This window comes from Eurosta solidaginis, chromosome 4 (genome assembly GCF_040869045.1).
Source record: "Eurosta solidaginis isolate ZX-2024a chromosome 4, ASM4086904v1, whole genome shotgun sequence".
Taxonomy (NCBI): domain Eukaryota; kingdom Metazoa; phylum Arthropoda; class Insecta; order Diptera; family Tephritidae; genus Eurosta; species Eurosta solidaginis.
Window position 1 is genome coordinate 2,705,192 of NC_090322.1, and position 26,244 is coordinate 2,731,435.

The 26,244-nt window shown below is 33.9% G+C and overlaps 2 protein-coding genes across 18 annotated transcripts in view; both read right to left on the reverse strand.

The window, feature by feature from the left end:
- Window positions 1-7,061, reverse strand: part of boi (brother of ihog) — a 158,478-nt gene extending 151,417 nt beyond the window's left edge. For 8 of the 16 annotated variants that reach the window (XM_067779536.1, XM_067779527.1, XM_067779534.1 and 5 more), the window contains exons 1-2: window positions 6,923-7,061; window positions 3,609-4,855 (exon numbers count right to left, since the gene is read on the reverse strand). The gene's annotated coding sequence lies outside the window, so the exon portion shown is untranslated. Of the gene's footprint in view, window positions 1-3,608; window positions 4,856-6,546; window positions 6,672-6,922 lie in introns of those variants that run through there. The other 8 variants (XM_067779528.1, XM_067779525.1, XM_067779523.1 and 5 more) reach the window with 8 other exon arrangements.
- A 12,135-nt stretch (window positions 7,062-19,196) lies between these two features.
- The window catches only part of eag (ether a go-go), a 166,127-nt gene continuing 159,079 nt past the window's right edge, over window positions 19,197-26,244 (reverse strand). The window contains exons 16-17 of one of the 2 annotated variants that reach the window (XM_067779544.1): window positions 25,449-25,739; window positions 19,197-23,419 (exon numbers count right to left, since the gene is read on the reverse strand). In XM_067779544.1, the coding sequence (XP_067635645.1) occupies window positions 22,286-23,419; window positions 25,449-25,739 (1,425 nt within the window). In that variant the 3' untranslated portion in view covers window positions 19,197-22,285. Of the gene's footprint in view, window positions 23,420-24,094; window positions 24,201-24,296; window positions 24,480-25,448; window positions 25,740-26,244 lie in introns of those variants that run through there. The other variant, XM_067779543.1, reaches the window with a different exon arrangement.

Genomic DNA, 26,244 nt, shown 5'->3' on the forward strand with positions numbered 1-26,244 from the left:
CAGGGTCAACCCATTTGATATTATCTGAGTAGTTCAGTTTAGAGTGAGTGACTTCCTGTTTATTTGAGCCTCATATGGCTTAAAAATTTGACCTTAAACAATGGCTTCATCAATTCGGCAACGTGCTGCAATTGAGCCGGGAAACTGATGTCAAGTCCCGGTGTTGATAGGGCCCAGCTTAGTTTCGTTTCATTATTGATTTGCCTCTAAAAACTGGAATGAAGTAACAACCTCACTGATTTCGATAGCAATATCGATCGACTTCTGGACACAACTAAATGATGTTGGAGGTTTAGAGAGCATCTTTCTCAAACGTGTGGCAGCAGGTGTAGACTCCGTCCATTTATGAAAACGACCCAGTAAGCTCGCTAGTCTCCTTGAGCATACGACCTAGGTTACAATATCTTACGCTCCGCATTGCGAGTAATCAAAATATATCTTGTTTTTGGTTTATAATTTGATTGCATACCGAAATCCAGCTAAACATCTTTCTGCTATAACTCGATAAACTCTTCGAACTAAAATTAAGAAAGTCTGATATAAATTGTCAGCCATTCACTACCACCTTTCAGCTCAACTTGTATGACTAGAAACTAAAACATGGATCATTGTTGCTCAGCAAGCTCGCAATTAAGGAAAATCGGCAAAGTTAGCTGCGCAAACAACAACAAACGCCATAAAAAGCAGAAAGCAAGTAACAACAACTATTCTTAAAATCAAAACTCGCCATTGATTGCTAAGCAAAAAAATCAAACAGCAATCAAAGCCGTAACTGATGATTGCTCGCGTTGTTTTGTCCTGAACATAGCGACCAATGCAAGTCTACAAGCTGGACAGTAAAGATCACCAACCAACTGCGCAGCCTCACTACAATCCGCACTGACCAAACTGCACCGGCTCAGTTGTAGAGTACCGGCTGTTGCACCAAATTTAGCAAAAATAAAACTTGAGCATCAAGTCCACATCGTCACTGGGTTGGGCAGCGACGACGGCTAAGCGTCATTCGCGGTTTACTGTTGACAATGATGAAGTGGAAATGGTAGTCGAACCAAACCCAAACGCAGCCCAAAGTCGTAAAAAGCGTATGCGGCATACCAAAAATGGGCAAATTGAACCAGTATTTATGAGCGTGGCGCAAAGTGGACATTAAAGTGGGGCAATTGCTTTGCGATGCGAGAAGAGGGTGGCAAGCTGGTAGGCATGTATGCTGACAATTGGAGACGTTGTCAGGCAGGCAAGGCAGGCAGGTGAGCAGCAGGCGTCCGAGTGAGTTGACGCATTGAAATACTTTTCGAAAGTACCGTTAGTTTGCTTGAACAAGTTAACAGCACGCAGTCGCCAGTGCTTAATTTTTAATGCCGTTACAATAAAACAACAACAATGCGAATTTCATGTGGATTGATATAAAAGCAGGCAATTACAAGCGGCTGCAGGCCACAGAATAAATAAATAAAAGGAAAAATTTACGTAAATTGCGGAAAGGTAATATAAAGAAGAATAAGCAGAAGAATTGTATCGATTGGTATCTTTATTGTAGCGAAAATATTTTTGGTTGATAAAAAGTGCCGGCGAAATTGGCCATTGGTTCCCCATTGGTGCTTTTAAAATTGTAGCAGTTTCGCGCCTGCAATAGACACTGCCGCTAAGATATTGGAAGCTATTACTATTATGGCCACTTGCCTCGATTCACAACATAGACTCCATATAAAATAGCCTCTAAAATAGTGATGTTGCAATCTCCTTCCACTGAAAAAAGTCGACTTATTTGGCTCATCTGTTCTCCAAAGTGTGTGCTGAGCTACCTTACGTTCGGGAGGCCAGTATATTGACAGTAAGAAAGAAAAGGCATCGTCTACTTAAATCAACCATCGATGGCCACATCAGTAACTTTGCGTCGCCTAGGTGAGACATCCTCTGAAAGGTTAATCGGAATTTAAAGTATCGGCTTAATTAGAACTTGGGCGGAGTTGACAAAATCACAACCTAAGGGTTAATCAGAGAACCCAATTATTTTTGCGTGATCAAAACCGCTTAGAGCTTCAGGTTGTGTTTGAGGGTGAAAAAAACTATCTAATTTCCTTTTTTAGGAAGTTTCACAAGCTAACGTGGTCACTCAAGGGTTAATCAAAAACAGCAAAGCATACTTTTGAAAATTGAAGCTTAAGTTGTAGGAACAGTAAAAGGTGTAAAGAAAGTTGGCATTGAGAGCGGATAAAGATTGAGAAACTTTAAGTTCTGCAGTACATATTTATTTAGAAACAAATTTATCCAAAAATATCACACAAAAAAAGAACACAAATTGAATAAAAATGGTGAGAAATTTAAGGTTTAATTTTAGTAAACTTTAAAATTTTTTTTGTCTTCTCACATAATAAAAATTGAGATTTTTAAGTTTTTCTTAAAATAAAAAAAGTTTCGACTAAGTATTAATAATAAAAAAAAAAATACAAATTTTATTAAACTTTTCAAAGTTTTTGCTTTGCTATAAAATGAAAATAAAAACATTTTTCTTAAAATTGAAAAAAAAAATTCGTTATTTTGTAACAAACGAAATTTCAAATTTCATTTAACTTCAAACAATTTTAAAATAAAACCTAAATAAAAAGAATTTAAAAAAAGTTTTTTTTTCAAAATTTATACAAATAAAAGTTTTAATTTCAGTAAACTTTCAAAACCTTTTACGGATCTTGGGTACATTTTTAAAACTTTTTTAATTGCCAAATAATGAAAACGAAGAAATTTTTTTAAATTCCTCTTAAAACTGAAGAAAAAACTTGTTTAATTTTGTAAAATTTTCTTCAAGACTTTATATTAAAATATTTAAAATTTCAGCAAAGTTTTTAAGACTTCTCCTCTTTTTTTGTACAGTAAAAAATAAATTAAAATTTCTGTTAATTGAAAAAAAAAAGAAATTATAAATTTAATTAAAACTCAATCAAACTTTAAGTTTAATGTAAAAATTGTGTAATTTTTAGTTTTGAATTACTAAATTTTTTAACACTTTCGATAAAAAGAATGAATTGGAAAATAATTTGTTGGAAAAATACAACCAAATGTAACAAAAAACCTGTACTTCCTTTTTTTTAATTCCAAAAAATTTTTTTAATTTCAAAAGATGAAGATGAAAAAATTTCATCGAAACCTGTAGGAGGAAAAGAATAACCTTGTGTTTTGTCTTTATTTTATTGGCCGAAAGGCTCCAAATAATTACAATTCAAAAAATTTGAAATTAAAATTTTTACTTGCAACAAAATTTAAAATATAGTAAAAGTTTTGAAATCTTAACAAAATATTTTCGCTTATGATTTAAGACTGCGTGCAAATGAAAAACAGTTTTAATAAGCATGTAACCAAATCGTAGTTAACACTAACCATTGACTCATTCAACATGGAATGCCCCAAAAACTCTTAAAAAAATTAAAGCGCTGTACAATAATAATACATAATAAAAAACTGTAAACTAAGTATAAAAATAGAATGATTGCTAGGACATGAACCTGGGACCCTTGCTAAAGTAAGCAAACACCTTACCACTATACTATGACAATCATCAAATATGAATATTTGTAACTCGGTATTGTACATCATCGGCATACTTAAACACTTACCCGTATTTAGATGCGCTACAACGTAGTTTATTGGGACTGCAAATTCGTGCTCACTTTTAAGAAACTTTTTTTTTTGTATTATCGTCTGGATTTATGCACATACATTTTAAAATCTGTCCCCTTCTGAAATGTTTTTGTTTTCTGCATTCAACCCTTAAAATGCCTAAGCAATAGCCGAACGGGGTTGCGCATGCGTTTCGTTTTTTTTTTACTTACATATATTTTTTATTTATTTCTTAATTAATTAGTGCACCCTCACTTTAGGGTTTTCACTTGCAAGGCACAAAATATCACAAAAAACAAAAATGAAAGTCTTGCAAAAATGTAGCGACCTTTAGCCCAAGGTGGATCAAATTTCGGTTGATTTACTTTTGTATACTTATTTAATCGTAAATATTTATGTTTAATTTTACTGTCAAGCGTCTCACGCAGATTTCGAAAGCCAATTATTATGCAGTTTTTTTCTTTCTTGAAATTTTGGTAAGAATTTATTATTGTTTTGTTTGATTCCACACTATCTATGTATGAAATGACATGGCTACTAGGGATTATTATCACCAATCTCAGTTATTTTTTATAGCAGGCCCCTTTAAGTAATCAGAACGTCTCTAATTCTCTGAAAAGCAAAAAAAAATTTAAAGATTTAAATTTGTTTGCAAATTCGTTAATTTCATTTATTAATTCATTCACTTTGTTGCCGTTTAACTAATTTGCTTATAGTTGTGTTTTGTAGTTTCAAATTGGCATGCGTTTTTTGTTACTTAGTTTCGCTGTTTTTATTTTATTTAGTTTTATGTTGTTGTTGCTTCAGTAGCCGGCAATTTACCACACATACTTCATTTGTTAACGAGCCCGGGCTGTATATTTTTATTTGTTTTGCATATGTGTTTTGTTTTTATTCTTTAATGCTTATTTTGCTATTTTTATCATTACTTGATTTGTTAGGCTGTGTGTGAATTTGTTGTTGTTTTTATTGTTTGCTAATTTGCATTGTTTAGCGCGCACAATTCAGATTATCAGCTAGCTGTTGTTTTGTTTTTCTTTTTAACATTTAATTATTTATTCATTGTTTTATGCAAAACGTGCTGTCAATGGCGCTTAAAGTTTGAATGAATTGTTTGTTGCTTTTGTTGTAGTTGTTGTTGAGACTTTAATTGTAATTACTGTCATTTAATTTCATAACTAATTTGCATTTTAACAAGTTTTTCCGAGGTAATTTTGCAGCAAAAACTATAATCTTTGAAAAACTGACCACTTCCATAGAGTTTCGAATCTAACAGAATTTGTATTCTGAGTTCTTATACTTTAAATCTAGCCTAGAATCTAACCAAATATGCTCTTGAAGTAGTTTTTTAAATAAGTTGTCTAGTCTTTACATTCAAAAGGATCCGGACCGCAGGCCTTTTATTCCCGTAGAATTTGATGTTAGGAAAGTCCTATGCTAGATCATAATCCGCTACGCTTTCTAATCCCCTTCAGATAATAGCCAAACTGCATATTACATAATTCTCGACCATTTTAAAATTGTGTGCATATTTTTGGTCAACAAAGATTTTTTGTTCTGTGTGCACGAGGTTGCAGCGATCAGCAGTTAATCCATACTGATTTTATAAGTAGTTCAATTTCACAAAAACCCCACCACCGCGCAATAGTCGTCCGATTTAATACGAGTTCGACTTTAGACATCGCAGGACAGACTACTGTACTCCGAACTTTGCTCCTGTTTCCCCATTCACCACTCATATTCCCTTCTGGAAGGAAAGGAATGATGTACTAATATGGGTCAGAAGTCTTGCGAATCTGTGGATTATTTTGCCATCAGCTCAGTGTTAGCCTGAAATGGCACTGGCGAGCTTAACGTGTCTGCCAGTGGAAACTACGGGACTCCGCTGGTCACTTCCTCTCCGCTTCATGACAAGTGGACCTCGAGCCAGCTATGGAAATGACGGGCTGACATCTTGCCATGTGTCAATGTCGTTCTGAGCGACTTTTTTCTTTCCAATATTTGAGTCTAAATCAGAGGTGCACAGTGCAAGCAGAACTTCGAATACGAATGCATTAGCGAAACTGATTCACTTCTTGCTATGTCGAATCTCAGTCGCTGGGCTTACACGACGTGATTTCCAAGGCTCTACGAAGATCTTCTTCTCATCTTTGGTCTAATTGGCAATCGCAATACTTTTAGTATGTTTAAAGCCTTCTCAATTGCCGTATTGCCGAATTATCCGCACCGTCAAGATGATATTAACAATCATGAATCTGCAGCAGTCGCACCCAAAAGGAATGTACTTTCATTGGTAGTTGAAATATTTCACGAATCCCAAGAATTCACACTTCAGAAGGCAACTGCATATGATAAGGAAGCAAACCTGAAATCTGCAACATATGAGTGAAATACTTTTGCATTCTAGACCATGTAGGCATAAAGAGCATGCAATTGTGTACATTTTTTAAGTGGTCCATGACGCACTTTGTCTTATATAAAATGTGTCTCAAGCACAAACTGTATAGTTTTTACAAATCTCTTGAGAATTATAGGCGTGTGAGGGACGTGAAATAAAAGAAAATCAAATAGCGGGACATACACGGTAAAAGTAATACCGTTCGTTTGAAGTTCCCCACTATAACTAGGAGCTCCCTTTGGTGATACCGCGATCGATATCTCCTCTGGAGGAATCCTTCCAGCATCAAAGATGTATTGAAACTTAAGTAGTTTAGAAGACTTCATCCCAAGAGTTTGTTCTAGTTTGTTTAAGATCTGAAAAATAAGCAACTTCTTTTCAATCGCATCAGTGTTGCTTTTATTGAGTTTGACTTCGAGAATTCAACTCAGCGTACTTCAATATGAAAATTATTTTTTTACTCCTTTATTTTGTTATTGTTACTAGTATTCTTCAGCTAATGTTTTTGCTTTTCGATCGCTAACACTACTACGTACATGCCCATGTACGCTTTTCTTTCTTTTGTTTGCTTGTTTTAATTGTATTTCTTGCATTTCAGTGCCTTCACTTTTATGTCACTCATTCTTAGTTTCTTCGTCTGTCTTGCTGCTCTCGAGAGCGTCTAAAAATAAATAAAAAACCCAATAATTTCATGAAATCTTCACGCAACTTTGGCGTTCAGCAGCAGCCAAACACAGAAGAGCGGGGAGTCAGGCAGGCTAAGAAACCCATGTGACACAGCTGGGCGGCTAAACGCTAAGAACAAACAAAACAAAATATAAAAAAACAACATTCATTGGCTTCCTGACTGTATGCAAACTATTTTTAAAATTCTTGCGTTTGTTTTGTGAAAAATTCTATTTTTTTCATTACATAAATCAAATCACATTTTCATATTCTTTAACGCGAAATCCGTTTGGTGAAACTGAAACCCGCACTACTACTTGAATTTAATTTGAGATGAGTTTTCGAAAACCGAAAAAGTGTTACGCGCACTCAACGTCCAACTTACCAAACGCTACAAATTGAACTAAATCGCAGCGAAAGACAACAAGCTGCTCAACTCAATTCCATTTGTACATTCATTGCCTGTCGAGTGCTGAGCTAATAGAGCAGAGGACAACCGGCATAAGCAATGAAGAAGAAACTCGTTCAACCGGCTATTTGTTGTTGGCTGGTGTTTTGTCAGAGGCATTGTCTTGTCTCTATCTTAACTTGTCTTTATGATTTTTGGGGTTGAGTTCGTTTCTACTCACTTGCCGGTTGTGATGGCTTCGCCGTCACAAATTATGTTTTTATATTGACTGGTAGAAACCACCGGTGAGCGAGTATACATCCATTCATTATTTTACTCTACGTTTGTTTGGCTCTCAGCACTTGCTCTACGGTATTGTGAGCTTGGGTAGCTACCCAAGACATGTGCGTCAGTTAAGCCGGAGTCATTGGTGCCATATGTCGTATCGCTGTATCCGTATCCCTAACGTAATCAGCTGTTTATCGTTACGACGGTAAACCAAAACCCAATTGGTTGGCTACGATACGGTTACGACCTTAGCGGCACCAATAATCGATTGCATTGATTCTCATAAGGTTGGTCGAATCAGCTGTTAAAAGGTTACCGATACGGTTACCGATAAAGTACCAATGTCTTCAGCTTTAAGCTGTTGCTGATTATTCTTGGGATCCTCCATAATAAAAAAAGAGGAGATTTTAAGGAGCTTAGCTTCACTTAAAATTTGATAAGTCGAGTGTTTAAGATTCATGACTTCAAATTATTTCATACAGCTCTACATCTGTAATGAAATCCTCGAAGAACATAAAAACTTAGGGATTCTGATAACAGTTTTGGAAATATAGACAAGGTATTTCTTCTCTAAAAAATGTTGAGTCTAATTGTGGCCATGGTGGAACGATACAAGGTTGCAGCATGGTGACATACCTACAAACATAAATAAAAGTTCCATGTACTTTGTTTTTGTAAATTCGATGGCCAAATGTCAAAATCGTACTGCTTCAGAAGTTGATGTATCAAATCAAGTAAACAAAGTTTATAATCAGCTGTCCCGTGCTGCCACCTTGTATCGTTACGCCATGATTGTGGCATACATTCAAATTTGTCTAATTTTCCAAAATGAGTTGGATTTTTTTTTTATGAATTTGCGACACTCCTGATCTGGTAGATCATTGATCATTCGTGTCATCGTACTAAATAATCAACACTCGTTTACGCTTTGAGTGTTTCTCAACCGCTTATACTCATTTATAATTGTCTTTAACTTACTCTCCATTGCTCTCATCATATGCTGATCAATAAACTCAAAGCATTTTATTTATGTATGTCCACGTTGGTGAAAATAGTTGTTAAAAGAAAACGTCAAATTAATTTGTTTATTGTTTTGTTTACACATCGTTGCGAAGAGTATCTTTTTTTGCTAGACGAGAATGTATCTGAGAAACAAGCTGAGAAAAGCATTGCCAGAGGAGAATTCTACTCACATAGATATTGTGACTAAACTTTGTTTAGTTAATAACCATCCAATCATTTAATCTGCCCACCTTTTTATATCGTTTGATTAACACTGGCTGATGCAGCACAAAGTGAAAAACCATATGATCTTTTTTTAATATTCAAAGCCCATGTGATGTTATCATAGCAAGATCGTTCCATAAGCGCTATGACATCATAAGGCATTAGCGAGTATTGTTTTAGCATTATTATACGATGTGGAACTTTATACTTTTAGATTTATATAATATATCGACGAATGGGTAGAAGAACCCCTTTTATCGGCTGCCAGTTGAAAACCCGTTTTTCTGATCATAAGCAGGGTGAGGGCGGTCAACATAGGCTTTCAAGTGATATATCTTTTAATCGGGCCGTATAACCACATGATTTAACATATGATAAGCTACCAAGCGCTGATTACGGTTACTGTTTATTTTGTTTTGCTTTCCTGGGTATTGTAATTTTTTGTGTTTATAGCTGTTTTGATCCAGGTGTGTGACACTTCGCTTCAACGTGAGATCTAATACTAATTCATTAACTTATATCATAACACAAAGCAAGTTTTGATGGCGGCAAGATAATAGTTGGACGATATCGTAGCATCATTTAATCCCATGATATTTAATAAGTGACAATTAATATTCAGTGCGCTATTAAATTAGATTTTATAATCACGTGATTATACTTATGTGTGCTACAGCTATGAGGATTCAGTCGTACTATTTAGGTTATTATCACCGTGATATCACGATCTGTGCTATGTTTTTCTATAATGCGATCAGATGATCACATGATTTAACTTTATTATGATTCCATTTAACTGGCATATATACATTACTTTTAAACGTATTTATTTTTTCATGCCAATAGATATTTAATACTGTCTTTTGCGACTCTGTATATAATAACATATGATGAAATCATGGCATCACCTCAAATGAGGGTTGTATCGTGCTACTGATATCACATGATAGCTAAGCATGATTATAGTACAATCTAAACCAGGATGAACTCAATTTTCTAGGATATCAGCTCAAAATATATCTTTATATTATAATCACTTTATAAGAGGATTTGATCTAGTTGTTTTATCTTAAGACTGAATGATTGAGCGCAAGACATAAATATTTAAGTTTATGTCGTTTTAAGACAATTTCACAACGTGGTATTTTACTACTTAAAGTAAGTGCTTTTGTTCAGATAGTTATATTAAGCATGCGATAACTACATTATTTGTTTTCCGTAATTTGTTTATCTATGTGATGTGGTCCTGATTTCTGATTTGGTGCAAAGAGAGCAAGAAGATCACATAACCATATTATCACAATTAGCGCCATTGTCATAATCCTTACCCAAGATCGCATGCTAACTATATAACTGATGTTTGCTTAATTTAATTATTATTATAACGCTGTTATCACGCATTTAATTATCATCATATTATCATATCTACGCTAAATGACATCACGTGATGTTTTCATATAGTTTGATCATATAACTAACAGGTATTTTAGCTCATTTTTATAAAGAAAACATTATAAATTGTTTATTAGACGTAATGTTACGCCCTTGAGTACGATAACCACATAATACCGTTAGCTAAATAGCATGACTTCAGTAGCTAGTGGTATCGCGCAATCTAAATGATTAATCAACCAGCAATCATCGCTGTAATGTATTTGCATTAAAAACTTACCACGCAAGTACTTACCTTTCATATTTCTTCAACAAATTTGAAAAATCAAAGAAATTAGAATTTAAAAAAACATTTTTAATATTTTATTTCTTCATTTCATTGTTTATATTTTAGGTTTTAATGGTTTTAGTTTAAGCTTACAATTTATATGAGCGCCTTTTGCGTAGGCTTTACATATTTTTAATGTATATTTGGTGAATTTTTTAATAAATTTACTAGCGCCAAATTTGTAGCGAATTTCCGAAAATTAGCGATCACAAATATTTTTTCTGTTTCTTTATACAGGCGCAGCTTGAAAAATGCGCAAATACTTGGTGATTTTACGAAAAAATTAGGATTTGACTCAACCAAAGAAAACTCTTATCATCATTTTTGTTGTTGGAATCAAATATTTTGGTGTTTTGTTATTTTTTGTTCTCTTCGTTAAATTTCTTGGGTTTCAAAAATAAAAAAAGTTTTATTTTTTTTATTTTTTTCAGCATTAGTTGGACAATTTTTTTTGCATTCGTCGTAGTTGTATGTTTATGTGTGTATGCGCTTTATGTATGCCTTTTTAGTATGTTTTCCCATTTAACATGCTTTTTAAGTAATCTATTATTTACGCTATATGTACATATGTTTGTATGTGTGACATGTGTTTAACAACTTTTGCAGTATTTCAGTGAAACTTTTTTAAATTTTTTCTTCGAAGCGCTCTTCTTTCTTTTTGTAAAATATTTATGAAATCTCTTGACCTAAATTTTGCCACTTTTGGGCTTAAGTAATTTTTTTTTTTTGATTTCAATTTGTATTTATAGTTCAGCTAATGGAGAGTGAAATTCGATATTGCGTGAGTACTAATTATTTGTTAATATCTTATTAGAAAAAGGAAATGATATATTTTATAGTGTTAAATGGCGTATAAAAGTGTTTTTAAATATTTTTTTTCTTTTGGGTGTATGTTTTTCAGCGCATTGCCTATTCGAATATTTATATATATACAATTAATTAATTCTCTTGTTTTTCATTTTTTAATAATAAGCAATTTTTTTTCAGTTTTAAATTATGCTTGATTTTTTTTTTTTTTATTTCTCTATAACCCAACATTTCTTGCCAATATTTACAAGTAAGCTATGTTTTTTTTCAGTTTTGAAACGATTCCTTAATACTCATACTTAAAAATAGGTTTTTTTAATAGCACATTTGATTTTTACAATTTGCAAATTTAATGCTCTGCAAGTAATTTTTTCTGCCAAAACTAAAAAAAATTACGAATTTGCTCAATTATCATGGATGACTGTTTTCGAAAACACTTTAACATAGCAAAAAAAGGTGTTATTCTCTACACTTCTTTAAAAAAGCTATATATCAAAGATCCAACATGTTGAGAAGTATGCTGAGACATGTTTGCATTCTCGTGCCAAATTTCGAAATGTTCGTCTACTTGAACTTTTATGGAGGATTAGTGTTTTTGAAGTGAATTTTGATATGATGTATTTTGAACCAAAATAGCGCGATCTTACACTCAGTGTTCCTGAATGAGCTAACTGCAAAGCCAATAACTAGGAATAACGTAGTCCCTGATGCATTCAAAACTTGTATTTTGGAGCTGGCTCAATAGACGTGGAAACACGTTTCGAAAATTGGGTTCCTGAGAATGGCAAAGTGAATACATTTTCATGCAGTATATTTAAAAGAAATAAAAGAATATCAAATAAAGAAATAAGGTTCTAGTTTGCCAATTTGTAACAGAAAGGAATTGGGGTCCCTCGTATATCCGCAATAAAAGTCTGCCGAATAGCAGAATCGCTGATAAGCAAAATGAAATTTTTAATTTTTGAAATCACAGAAAAAACTTCAATGAATTTTGTAACTGAAGCTATAAAAACGTTTTCGAAAAAAATTTATCTAAACAACTTTCGTAAATTAAATTCATCTGTTTTTAAGAACAAAATTGCCTCAATTTTGTAATGCATCCCAAACTCAAAAAGTTTTTTGAAAAAATTGAATTAAACTTTTTATTTAGAGTTTTCCGCAGTTTTTTGAGTATGCATTTTCGTAGCCCAATCAATGTTAGGTTAACAACATAAAATTTATAGGTCACTCAAAATTCATGTTGATTGAACCAATTTTCCACACTTTGTATAGAGAAGAATCTAAAACAGCCCTCGGAACTGTCAAAAATTAATTAGAAATTTGAAACATCTATAACTTGTACTTTGTTAGACTAAAATGGGTTGGGCTACAAAACTGCATAGGTACTCAAAAAAATTCCGAAGACTACAAAAAAGTTTCGAATTTGCGTAGATTTTCCTCGAATTTTCGAATTTTTTCGAAAACTTCTTTGAGCTTCGTTTCAGCTACAAAATTTATATAAGTTTTTTCTTAAAATATCGAAAATAAAAAAATTATAAATTAGCACTTATATTTTTCTATTGGCTGCTGTATGTATCGTTCTTAAATAAACGACAAATTTTTAAATAATAAAATTTTCAAATATTTCATATTTTGATACTAAAAATTTCTAACAAATTTCTAATTTCTAATGCACGCGCAGTTTACGAATTTGTTAAGCGTTTATTTATTTTATTAATATTTTTGTTTTATTTATTTGTATGGTCTTATTTATGTAAACTAAGGTTTATATATCTACAGTATTAATTTTTTTTGATTTCAAAAATTTATTATTTAACATAAGTTAGTTTTTATATTTCTTCTTTTTTTCACATATAGCCTTTATTTTTAGATAATCCATTTTTTATAATCTCGATTTTCTTTTTTCATTCTACATTTTTTTTTATTTTACTGCAGTTTTGGCAAAACCTGCCTGCTCTTTGGGTTTCTTTTTTGTGTTTTTGCATGTCTTATTTAACATTTATTTACATAATTTTTTATTTACATATTTTAATTTGTTGAATGTGCAACCATTTTTTGTAACTATTTTTTTTTTATTTTTAATGTAATATTAATTATTTTTTATTTTTTTTTTTTAATCTAGAAATCATTTCATAATTATTAAAATGAAAATTAAAGTATTTAATACCGTATTCAAATTGCTTTTCTTTTATACAAATACATTTATGTATTCTGTATAATAACATAGACAATAGATAAGAATTAACCAATTAATAACAAAGTGAAATAACAACAGATAACTAAGCGTAGTGTAGTTGTTAATGTTCAGGTAACGAAATTTGTTTATATCTACTTGTGAATAACGTGAAGTTTAATGAGAGTTGTGGTTTTATGAGATCATGGGATCACTTGGTGATTATATCAACTAGCGCCCTTTTAGAGGAACATTGCTGCTCACAATTATATTTTCGTATGATATGATCCAGTGATTGGGTATGTGTACGCTTGGTGATCATAACAAGTAGCATCTTCTCTTTAGGTAACGAAGTTTTATATGTACATGAAACTCACGCAAAGTGTAGTGAGATTTATGATTCTTTGAAATGATTATATCGTGTAATAGTATTATGTATGATATGATCTAGTGATATTCGATCTTGTTTTGGGCATTCTCCTATTCAGGTAAGGCAATTTTTTTTTTTTTATTTGAGAATCACGTAAAAAGATAGAGTTTATGAGATAGTTTTATCAAAGTAGTCATATGCTATAATCACGTGATATTGTGATATGCGATCCTCTGCTGAACATATGATAAGTGTAGTGAGATTTATGACTTGTGAGAAAATTCCTCAGTGTAATAAAATTTTCGTATGATATGATCCAGTGATATACGATCTTATCTTGGGCATGTGACCGCTTTATGATCATGCCAACCAGCATTCTTCTCTTCTTTTCAGGTAACGAAGTTTGTATTTTTCATATGCACTTGAGAATCACGTGATATAATTTTGTCGAATTTATCATATTCTATCATCACATGATGTCTTTATACGCGATCTTCTTCTGCTGTTCATATGATAATTTAGTGATCATTACAATTAGCGATCTTTTCGTTTTAAAATAGTTAAGTTTATGTGATCCTGTCAGCAAATCATATGCTCACATCAAACGATATCCTCATATCGTTACATTACCTTTGTTGTATGTGGTAGTTATTACCCTATATATTTTTTGATAAATATTTAATCTCTTCTTGTGTATGATGAATATACGTGTGCAGAGTGTGCAGATATGAACGTATGTATACTTATACTTTTTTTTTTTTGAACTCTTTGTGTGAATGTTATGTAAAATGTAAAATATGCCTTTGATTTTCAAAAGTAAAAAAAAAAGTAGTAAAAAAATTTTAATTCAAGATGACTCTACAGCGACTAACAAACCCATCCCAACTCAAAATATTAGCGAAGAGAGTTTTGATGTTTGCAAAACCACCAAATATCGCATAAAAATTTGAATTTCTATGTTGTTGAATTTATGAGTGGATTTTTTTAGAGACATTGCATTTTATAATAATTTTCTGCGATAGTGCATTAACGAACAAGTAGCCGAGATAGGGCTCTTTCACTCAGCTGACGATATTTCCTTAATAATTTTCCAACGTAAATCAGCATCACAAAGAAACACAGATACCTACTGATTTTGCTGTTCTAGCTTAAATATCGCATTGAATTACTTCGAAAATCAATAGTCGCATACGGTTTCCTACATAGCCTGATGGCAACCGACTGCAAAAAGAACAACAATCAATATATTTAGTAGCCTGCATCGATTGATCTGAGACGGTACTAGAGTAGCAATTATCAGGTGCTGCGTTTAGGGTTTAGTGCCCTAGTGGGAAAACTTGTCTTCTCTACTCTTTGTAAAAGAAACAATTATAGTTTTGAATGAAAGTGTTATAGTTTTAACAATCTAGAAGCCAGATTCTGTGGGTATAGGCTCCTGAGCGAAATGATGTTGCCAAATCACACTATCTTATGATCCATAGCATATTGGTGCGCACAAATAAGGAAGACCATTAGCAATTGGAAAATAAACAGATTAAGCAACATTGCATTAGCTGCATTGACTGCTTGGAACAAAGGCAGGCCATTTTGTTTATACCTCCATCGAAAAAAATATCAAGTAAACTTAATTTATCTCGACAGAGACGGTCATGAACTCAAACTTATCACATAAAAACCCCTAATCCATCAAATCGACAAATCTCTCCGATTTGGGAACTTAAATGTTTCATGTTATTTTAACATGGAAATATTTCAAAATGGAAGGTAAACAGTGCTGCTGAAAATTAATGCAACAACTGACAAATGTTTTGAGAGCATAATGGCGCTTCTTTATTGAATCAGAAAATTACTAATCAAATAAAAGGAAAATGTGCATTATTTTATGTCATATCTTCAAAGCAAGGAAATTTTTCCAAATAAAAAAAGTCTTTATGAATAGATTTTGAAAATAATCGTATAACTAATTGCAGCAAAATTTGAAAATAATCGTATAACTAATTGAAGCAAAATTTTCCATGTCGATAAATTATTACCGCATGATTAAAATTTCTAAAGATTTTCATTGAAAAGAGTTAAATATTGCAATCTTTCTACTTCTGTAATTTTTATGTGGTCCGTCAACAGAGGCCACACTTTGTTGTAATGTTGTTATTTGCTTCGTATTATAATATTCGCTGGTGAACTAAAAGCCAATCGCAAAAGCTAGAGAGAGACGGAGTATGGGTTGAGGATATTAAACGAACACACACACGTAAAAACGTACTCTATCAAATAATGCGAGCTGCGAGAGAGAGCACCAAATCGTACGAGAGAGTCAAACTCAAGCGATAAAAAACGACCAAAACCGGAGTCACATTTAACATAAGCCCATACAACTGATTATTTAGTTGAGAGAAATTTTTTCTATATTGACGATTAGAAACGGTAAACATAAAAAAAAACGAAAGTTAACTGAATTAAAAAACAAAAGTATAGACTTTCTTAGTTCATGTAAGAGTTTTGAAACCTTGCCCTACTTTGTTAACTCTTTGGGCCTCTTACAGTGTTTATGGCACATTTAAAATTTGAATTTATTTATATTCTTCATTAACAATTTTTCTGAAATCTTTTTTAATAACAATTCTCGCTTCGTGTTTACGTAAACATATATTTTTATGTTTAATTAATGTAAATTTTAGGTACCCAAAGAAATATAACGCGCTCTTTAACATTCCATTTGGTATTTGAAACTTTCTAATTAACATCTTTGTTGAATATGCAAATCTATCGTTTATTAAAAAAAAATTATTTTATAGCGCTTTTATATTTATTTTTATCAACAATTCATTTAAATATATTTTTTTCTTTGTTAATGGTAACAAACACTTTAAAATATTTAGCTAACTTCACTATTTTATAATATACTTTGAAACCGCTTGAGCTTTAACAAATGCAGCAAAATTGACTGCGCAGGCTTGCATTATACTACATTTCCATATTTGTAAAAACGCGGTATCCACATCGCAAGAAATGAGAAATTTCATACAAAACTTGATCAAGAAATGCTCAAGAAAATTTTCGTTTATCAAGTAGCATCCACCGCTCAAAAAAACTTATACGCTCTCTGGTTTTACGAGCAAATATGTGTGTGTCTCATTATTTCTTAAGCAACGACCCTGTAAGAACGCAGTGGGTTAAATATCAGGCAATAAGTGACTGCAATTTGCAATTCTATTTGAACGCAATTGTTATTTTTCTCTTGTTTTGTGAATTCTATTTAACTTAAGTAAGTTTTCAGCTCGAATAAGTTAATTTCCAATTTTTTTTGGCATTACCAAATCTGGTTTTCGTGTCTTGTAGGGCAGTGACGCCGCTTCATAGAGAGCAGAGCGATAAAGAAAATGTTAAAATATCTTACCTGCTTACTCAAGTAGTATTTTTCACATAAGAAATTTATACGAATACCTTCTTAAGCGTTTCCTTATGATGTAGATACAACGTTAAACAAACAAAAAATTATAATAAAATAAATAAATAAATATAAAATTCTCATCGGATAAAAAAAAGAATTACATTTATTTGCAGTTAAGCTTAAATAGATCTTTCACTCACATTCCAAATTTAACTGCCTTCTTATGTAAACACTGCTTTATAATATATTTTTTTTTATTCAACTGCCATTTTCTGCTTTCATTGTTTCTACTTAAGTATTTTTTTAATGCCTAAATTTCTTCGTCGCATTTAATCAATATCACAATTGTGGTAATCCAAGTAAATATGCATAAATTACTTACTCATTTTTCTAATTACACCAGTACTTTCCCTATCAATTACATAACCAATTACGTTAATTAATATACTTCGCATAAAAATACTTTGTTAAATAAACTGCATTTATATTGCACATGACTGTATCTTTTTATATTTAGTTGAACGCGTGCATGACTATTATTGTTGTACTACTAGTTGTATATGCATGTGTTGTGGAGAAGATATATATATACAAACTGTTGTAAACATGTGGCGCGTACGCTATTGGCAGAGTTACCATCTACAATTATTTACAAAGAAATTGGAGGAAAATTACGAATATTTTTGTTTGTGGTTTTGCTGCTGTGATTCGATTGTCGTTTGGTTGTTGTTCATTTCAGTTAGTGTTGCAGTTTTTGTTTTTGTATATTCCATTTAAGTATTGAACTTAATAGAAATTTTTGCCAGTTGTTTACTGCGCGTTTCACTTTTTTATGAAAGTACTTCAATTATTTTAAATGGAGCCTTTTTTTTGTATTTATTGCTTCTTTTTATATTTATTTATTTTTTTTGATTACTTTGTAAATATAGTATTTTAACAATAATTATTATTTATATTTGTTTATTTTATAGTCAGTACTGTTTTCTTCGTTTGCTTGAAATTTTTTTTATTTTGAGTTTGATTTTATGTGAATTTCTCCTTTTTTAGGACGGGTTCTAAATGAAAATCGTTTTACAGTCTACATTTTTTTTTAAATTTTTGAAAATTTGCCAAGCTTTTTGACTCTTTTGTGGCAGTAATATATGCAAATTTTTTTTTATTTACAAACTCACATGAAAAATTATGCGGCCATGAATTTTTTGAGTGTAGTGCATTGAATTTTTAAATACTGTTACATTTTCTTACATAATTTTTCTGATATGGCTAAGCCGTGAATGCGGAGGAGCTAAATATCGCAGGGGCTGCTCAAGTTTTCTGTTTGACGAAAGTTTGCGAATTCTTAGAAGGGGGGCTACTCTGGCAGGAAACTTTTATCGTGTCTGAAAATATGCGCACACCAACCATCACACCATAATGTTCTGCAAGTATTCTGTAATAGGTGCTACGGACAGTAATAATCTCGTAGATAAAGCTCTGTCAGAATTCTGATACCTCTTTTACGATAATGAGTGATGAAATGCAAAGGAGAGTCGTCTAATGGAAATCATGCCGTACACATATATGTAATACTTCTATATCACTACTACTGAACTGTGCAGCCTGTCAAACATTACAGTACAGGTATACAAAAAGGGGCTTAAATATATGTATATTTCAAACAGCGTCTTGCTTCTATCAATATATTTCGTTCTCCAAATGAAAAAGTAAGCTTTTGTTTTCCATTAGTATTATAAGATTAGTGACCAAAAAGCGACAAAAAAAGTAAATACTGCCAACTGACAACTACGAATGTATGTATAAGTATATTTTTATACATGTATATTTGAATTTTTTTCTTTTCAAAAATATGAATTCTTCAACTTGTTTTTTTTTTTTTTACTATTTATGTAAATAATGTAACTTTGTGTGGCTGCAGCCCATATTTAAATAATAAATACATCAAGCCTTGTATTGTATTTGTTGGCCTTTTCATTGTTTAATCGAATAAACTGAGATTTTATAACAATTAGTATGCAGAAGTTGGGTAAAGGGGATAGTGACCCGTTTCACCCTCTTAATACTTTTTTTACACACGCTACTACAATTCAATAACACTAACAAAGCCCGCGCATTCGCAGAACATAAATTTGCACAGTTTCAGCAAATAATAGCCGTGTTTTTTATACACGCGTATACGTTTACGTTTGCGTGTGAAAAAAAACGCCTATCTTCGCTTAGATAATGCTTAGGAGACCCATCTAGCGGCAGTGGTTAAATAACTAGCTACAACCACAGGGTGTATCGAAAAGCGGAGACACAACGCTCTGATGGCCATAGGGTATAACATATAGCTAAATCAGTTGCGATGAATTGTGGACACACATAGAATACATAGAATTAGTGTAGAGGGTGAAACAAAAACACATATTTCAGTTACATCTGAGTATAATGCATATTGAAATTTAGTAGTACACATTTTATGCGCAGCAATTTCAGAGGTGTATTTAAAGTTTGACGCTTAGCAGTCCATATAAAGTTTAAGCGTATAGACGTTTACGTGTAAAAAAAAACACGGCTAATTATTGACAGAAAATTTGCACATTAGGAAGATAGGAAGGTATTGATATAGACGTATTATATATATGACCTTACAGCAGCGGTCGCCATTTAGTTGAATAATTATTGGCGGCAGTTCACACGTATTATTATTCTCTTTCGTCTTTATTCGGATTCAGTTGTCGCTGAACCAGCAGGGTAGCAACATCGGGTGAGGCTATTGTTTATTTGCGCATTTGCGAAAAGATATTTTGCAAACAAACGCTCATGCGCAGAATGTTTTCATGGTTTAATGTTAGCAATATATTTTGTTTAAATTTTTCCTTAGACTCAAGCAATAAAGTAGTATTTATATGGCATATTTATGAATTACTTTTTTTGTGTTAACAAACATGCGTGCATACGTCCACCTCATTGATTTTCATCAACAACTGAGCCACCACCAATAAGATGATTTTAGTTTTACTCACACAGCCACAGTTTTGATTTCGGCGACCACTGCCCTGAACTGAATGGAGAATGTAACTCGTTGATGTTCAGATTTTAGAAAATTTTCAGCCTGAGCTTCAAGGCAGACTCTGCAGCTGTGGAGACAAATCGGCGTTATGTAATATTGAGTTCGTTTGAATGAAAAGTGTCACAGAAGTGTGATACTTTAACCAATTACAAGCCAACCTAATAAAACCGCACTGCGTTTTTTTAGCGAACACAAACAATCGGCGTTTTTTGCCCTAACCCAAATAAGCATGCGTTGCGACAATGTAAAGCATGTGTGCAAACGTCAAATCTAAATGTCACGCAGAACAAAAATTGGAAATCGAGTTAGGTTTTCACGCAGCAAATTCAATTTGGGTTGCTCTCATACAAGTTGTATGTGCATGAGACATTTTTGACAGAAAATGACTTGCGTGCGTTTATTTAGGTTGACTTTTTAGACGCTTACCATCCAAGTACCAATACTTCCATTTAAGAGGTACTAGGTTGTCAAATACTTCTTTAAGAGGCAGTGTGTGCTTAATTCTGATCTTCTGTTGTAGAAGTGTTGCAGCTTGTGGAAAAGATCGATTTATCAACCATCCCCTCATCTTATCAGCATTTAGTTATGATTCGTTAAAAAGTAGACGATTTTAGACCAAATCATCTCTATATTCAGCCTGTCAAAATACTTTTATTTTTACCGTCCTTTAAAGATGGAGGGCTCAATTTATTTAACAATAGTAAAAATTAGCTCGCCTATGGAGGGTATTTGGATAAAGATACCGACATGGCGGAACGATACAAGGTGGGATCATGGAACAGCTGATTATAAACTTTTTTATTTGATTTAATACATCAACTTCCGGCGCAGTACGATTTTGACATTTGTCCATCGAATTTACAAAAACTACATGGGATTTTTATTTATGTTTGTAGGTATGTATGTCACCATGCTGCCACCTTGTATCGTTTCGCTATGGATACCGAGTGTTAATTTTGACATCCAACTGTGCTCACGCTAGACCAGAGATGCCACCGAGAGCTTCGTAGAGCATCGGAAAACTGTTCGCTTTTCAGCTACTTGTCACGTTAGCGCAACGACTGAGATTTTGCAAAGCAAAGCAGTGAATCAGTTTTCGCTTGTCCCTCAAGCAGTAAATATGTCATGTGTAAATTCTATGCTCAAACTTCCGTCACAAATCTTTGAAGGATACGGATTTCTTGTTCTCTAGCTCACATCTGCAATAATGAATCTCGCCCCACTGGGCATAATAGACTGAGGATGATTTTTATGGAGGTTGGATGTTTGCTTCAAACTAAGATTTCAGGCACTACCGGGAAGATTTACATCAGACTGAATAACAGGCTCTATATGCTTCCTGATTTTCGTAGTAGAAAAAAAAAAATTAGTTCGCCATCTATGGCAAATGATAGAAAAATCTGTGGGTCGCAAATCAGTGGTTATCAATTCCTCGAAAAGGCAAAGGTCTCTAAGTGCATATATACATATATGTAGCTGCTTAATACATATATAATCGATCTATAAGTAGAGTATATGCTTAGGTACATATGTAAGTATGCCATTATCTCTTATATAACATATGTATTAGATACTGTTACTTTGTATGGATCACCTGTGCCACAAACATTTTACACACACACACAGACAAGTTTATAGCTAAGTATTACGAATATTATATATCTACACAGCTTCAAAGAGCGCGTCATTAAAGACGCACTTTATAATATTTACATTTAAATTTACAAATTTTCTAAGCGGCATTTAAGCTATTTTATAATATTTTTGCTAATAATGATTTAATTAATTGAAATTTACATTTTCTAGGTTTAGTAAATTTTTTCCATAGTTACAATATCTGGTTGGTTATCACAAATATTTGTTTTGCTCAACGCTTAAAATTTGCCACGCAGCGTTTTGCATTTTGCAGTTTTAGGGTTTTTGAATTTGTTTCTGTTCTAAACTTTAAGCTTTCGAAAGCTTCAAATTAGGAAATTTTAAATAACTTAATTTTATTCTTATATAAACACCAAAACTTGTTTTGCTAAATTAGTTAAATTAAATAAGCAGCAACGACAAATAAACTCGTAGCGCTTTTCCCACCGTCCCCACCCTCAAAATGTACACCATTGCTGCGTGCAGCTGCCATCACAACGTCTATTATTGCTCAAAGCTGCTGCCCGTATCTGATTGATGGCGCACCAAAATTTTTGGCTAGAGAAATTCACGCTTATTACGTCCACCGCCACTACCGCTGCCGCTGGTTGTACCGCTGGTGTTGCCGCCACCTAAAGCTGATGGCGCCACCGTTGTGGGTGATGTAGCCGCGCTGCTTGAGGTGCCTGTAGGCGTTGTTACCACAGGCGTCGCCGCCGTCTTTGTCGCTGCCATAGGTTCTTCTTCCAGCAAACGCTGCTGTTCTGGACTCCGCACATGTGATGGCTGCTTAGGAGGCGCTGGTGCCTTCCTGCTCTTCGAACGCCGTTTCTTTAGCATCAGCGGTCCCAATCCGTTGTTGCCTACAGTTGATGTTGCTCCCATCTGTGTTGGACTTAGTAGGCTGAGTGTTTGTGGTATGGGTGTGGAGCCTGCGCCTACCGCCGCTGTCACCACAGCTGCGGACGTCGTAGTTGTAGGCACACCAACGCCTCCCGCGCCGCCACCAGCTGCGCTGGCGCTTGTATTGATGGGTGGCGTGGGCGGCAACGCCGTAATTGTTATCACAGTGTCTGCTGCTGGTGTAACTGCTGTTGAGTGTGTGCCGCCGCTTCCACCACCGCCATCTACAACGCCAATGCGCGTTGTTAGCGCACCTCCAGCACCAGCGCCACCGCTACCACCGCCAACTATGCCACTGCTACTAGTACCGCCCGCGCTTCCACCTGCACCACCACTACCCGTTGCCAGTTCATCGCCTGGAGTTGTTTGACCCGAAGCCTCTTGCGCTGGTAAACGTTTTACCAACTCACCTAATAAATCCTCGATGCGCCCAATGCGCTGTTGCATACGTTGCATTTCCAAACGCACATCCACTTTCAGATCCAACATTGTGGCGATCAAATCGCGCTGCGCCATCGTTGGCGGTGTTTCGCGCAAGCCTGTGTCATAGAAGTCGGATGTAGTGGCGCGTGATGATGCCATCTCGATCTGTCTCTCGCGTTCCAATGCCAGATTGCGTTCCTTAGCTGCCACTGCAGCTGCCGCTGCTGCTGCCGCTGGACCGCCCTCACCAACCAATCTGATATCGCGGCTGGGTGGTGAAGCATCGATTTCGCCGCCTTCATCAATAGTATCCTGTCGTGCAAGCGCCGCTTGGCTGGCCTGTAGTTTAGGAGCTTTAGGAAAAACCTGAATTCATGCGCATAATTGAGAGAAAGAAAGAGAGGGAGATAGAGAAAGGGCGAGCGTGTGGTGAGTGGAAGGTAAAGGTGCGGTACAGTTAAAAAGGTGAGTTGGCAGGCATGGAAGTGGTGATGGGTTCGTTGTGGTACGTTGGTGGAAGAATTAGGTGATTGAACACGCGTGCGGTAGCGCAAACGAAACGAGAATTTGGTGAATGCGCGCGCATGAGCCACAGTACGAAGTTTGCACGCATCCAATTGGCAAATGTTGTTGTTCGGCCGTTCGTAATATCCATCGTTGCGCAATGAAGTTATTTTTGAAAGCATTGCGTTTTAATGATTTTTTAGGTTAGGCATGCATGTGTTGGTATTTTGAAGGGGAATGAGAGAAGGAGAATAATTTGTTTATTAATAAATAGTTTAGTAGCATTTTTTTCTTAGTTTTGATTTTTATTAGCGAGCGAGCGCGTTTTTAATTTTAATTAAAACTTAAAGCTAATGAAAACTCAAATCGGCATTTAGTCAGAGTTGCCAGAAAATAAGTAAAATTACTAAAAATAATAAAAAATATAACTAAAGAAAAATTCTAAAACACATACTCATCGGCACCAAAAACTAAAAGATCAAACAACTAAAAAGCTTTAACGCATACATTTTGAGTCATTTGACGAACTTCTCGCAACTAAGACACACTTTTACAATTATGGACACATGCCACATTATTGAGCAATTTATTACGAGCTGATTCTAATTTTAGTCATTTTCTTCAACTACAAGCTATGCAACATCTAAACGTAGCAAAAAAAATATTTTAATAAAAATTAATCTTTCCAATTTGTTTTCAATCGAAGTAAGTGTATGATGTCTCTGCTACATTTACTAACATCCAGTAAGCGTATACGCCGCCATTTGCGTTCCACCCACGAATTGCTTCTTGTAGCTGTTGTCAGCGATTCCAAACTCCTGACGCGCTTTGCAGTTGCTATCGCGCTCGCCGTATTTGTTAAAGTGGTAGGATCCTTAATTTCTATGGCATATTTTAAAGTGGTATCTAAAGACTCTACGCTCTGCAAAAGAAATTTATTTTTGTGTTTTTTCGACGGTTTAGAGGGTTATTGTGAGATTTGAGCTCTTTGAGCACTACTAAAAGATTTTCACATGTTACTACAAGCTGGGTTTTGATGAGTTATAAATGTAGTTAAGTGTTCAGTGAAAGTTCAAGTAAGATTTTGTATTGAAAGCTTGGCCGAAGTTTTTGGTATGAAGGCATGAAGCTTATTGATACTTATTCCTGGAAAGCTCCGACGATTACATGAAGTTTGAAATTATTCCTAGTTGTATAAAGCGCTTCCGCCTGAAATGAATGCACAGCTTTTTTTCAAACTGTATCAGAAATAAGTTGAAATATATAACACAAATATAGAAAACAAAATTAAGAACTACATATCGAACATTTTATAACTGAACTAGTAAAAACATGTCTCAGCTAAAGATATTAGAAAAAGCGTCAAACCCTTCACGAACTTGACATTTTTGAGCATCAATTTTAAAAGTCAAGGCAGATGATACTTTACAAAGTCCTTAAAACTTTGCTGAATTTAGGTTAGTGAACGCTAGAAAGCCAACAATTTAAAGTTGAGAAAATACAGATATGGCTTCTGCAGGTGGGGCTTTCATTGAGCTTTCATATATCGAGCTTTTAACATGTTGCCGGTCGTATACTTTTTTCCTAGTAATTAGTAAGCTTTGAATAATGCTTGTATATAGAACGATGCATTTAAAATTTCAAAAAACCTCAAATATGTTTAAAAGTTCTTACGAAAAGCTCTATTCCTTCGCTTAGTGAAGTATCTGAAACAGTTCGCAAACATAAGTTTGAAGAAACAAACAAAAAATACCAACATTTAGTTAAACAAATTAAAAAAAAAAATCGGCATTTCAAATTAAAGAAAAATTCATTTTAATAAAATTTGTTTAGTTTCGGTTTTAAAATATATATTTTTTTAAATATCTATTTAAGCATTCTTTGTAATTACTTTATTGCCTTGTCCACCATTACTACTCGAAGTACTACTCTGCCTCACTTGGGCAGTGCTCTCACGCAGACTTTCGCGGGCGCTCAAACTTCTCGAGACTGCTACCTTGGCGCTTGTATCGCTAGCTGAATCGACACTTGAACTCCCTAGAAGGCGACCCCATTTACAAGCACGCGTACTACGCGCAGATGGTGGACCTGATGAGGGTGAAGGTGATGGCGTTGGAGAGGGTGCCGCAGCTGTTGTTAGGATGCGCGAATCCTCGGTGAGGGTTAGTTTAGCAGGCAACTTCTTGAATGTGTTGTCACAAATTTTAAACGAGCAGTGCATGACGATATTAGGTCGTATATGTAGACGGAAACAGGGTGTTGTTGGGATACATAAACAAGTTAAGAAAAGATAAAGAAAAAGGATGCAATTGATTTGCGAAATGATGAGGAAGGTGAACGTAGTAAATTGGTATAAGCATTTAATGTATTAGTTTAGGCATTCAAGCATTAAGTGTGTAAGTAAAAATGAGACATAAGCAATAATAAAAATTAATTTTGTTAGTATGCAAATTTTGATATATAAATTTTGTGAAAAATTAAAAAAAAAACGACAACAAATTTCAACGGCAAACATTGACACCAAAACAAATTAAGGGCAGTTAAAGGGTTAAAGAGGAATATATATTTTTAATTAGTAAGGGGAATTGTCAAAGCATAGAGGCATTGAGAGGCATTCAGTTGAGAGTTATTAAAATATAGCGCAAGGGAGGAAGATTCGTATGAAAGCATGGAAGGAATGAAAAGAA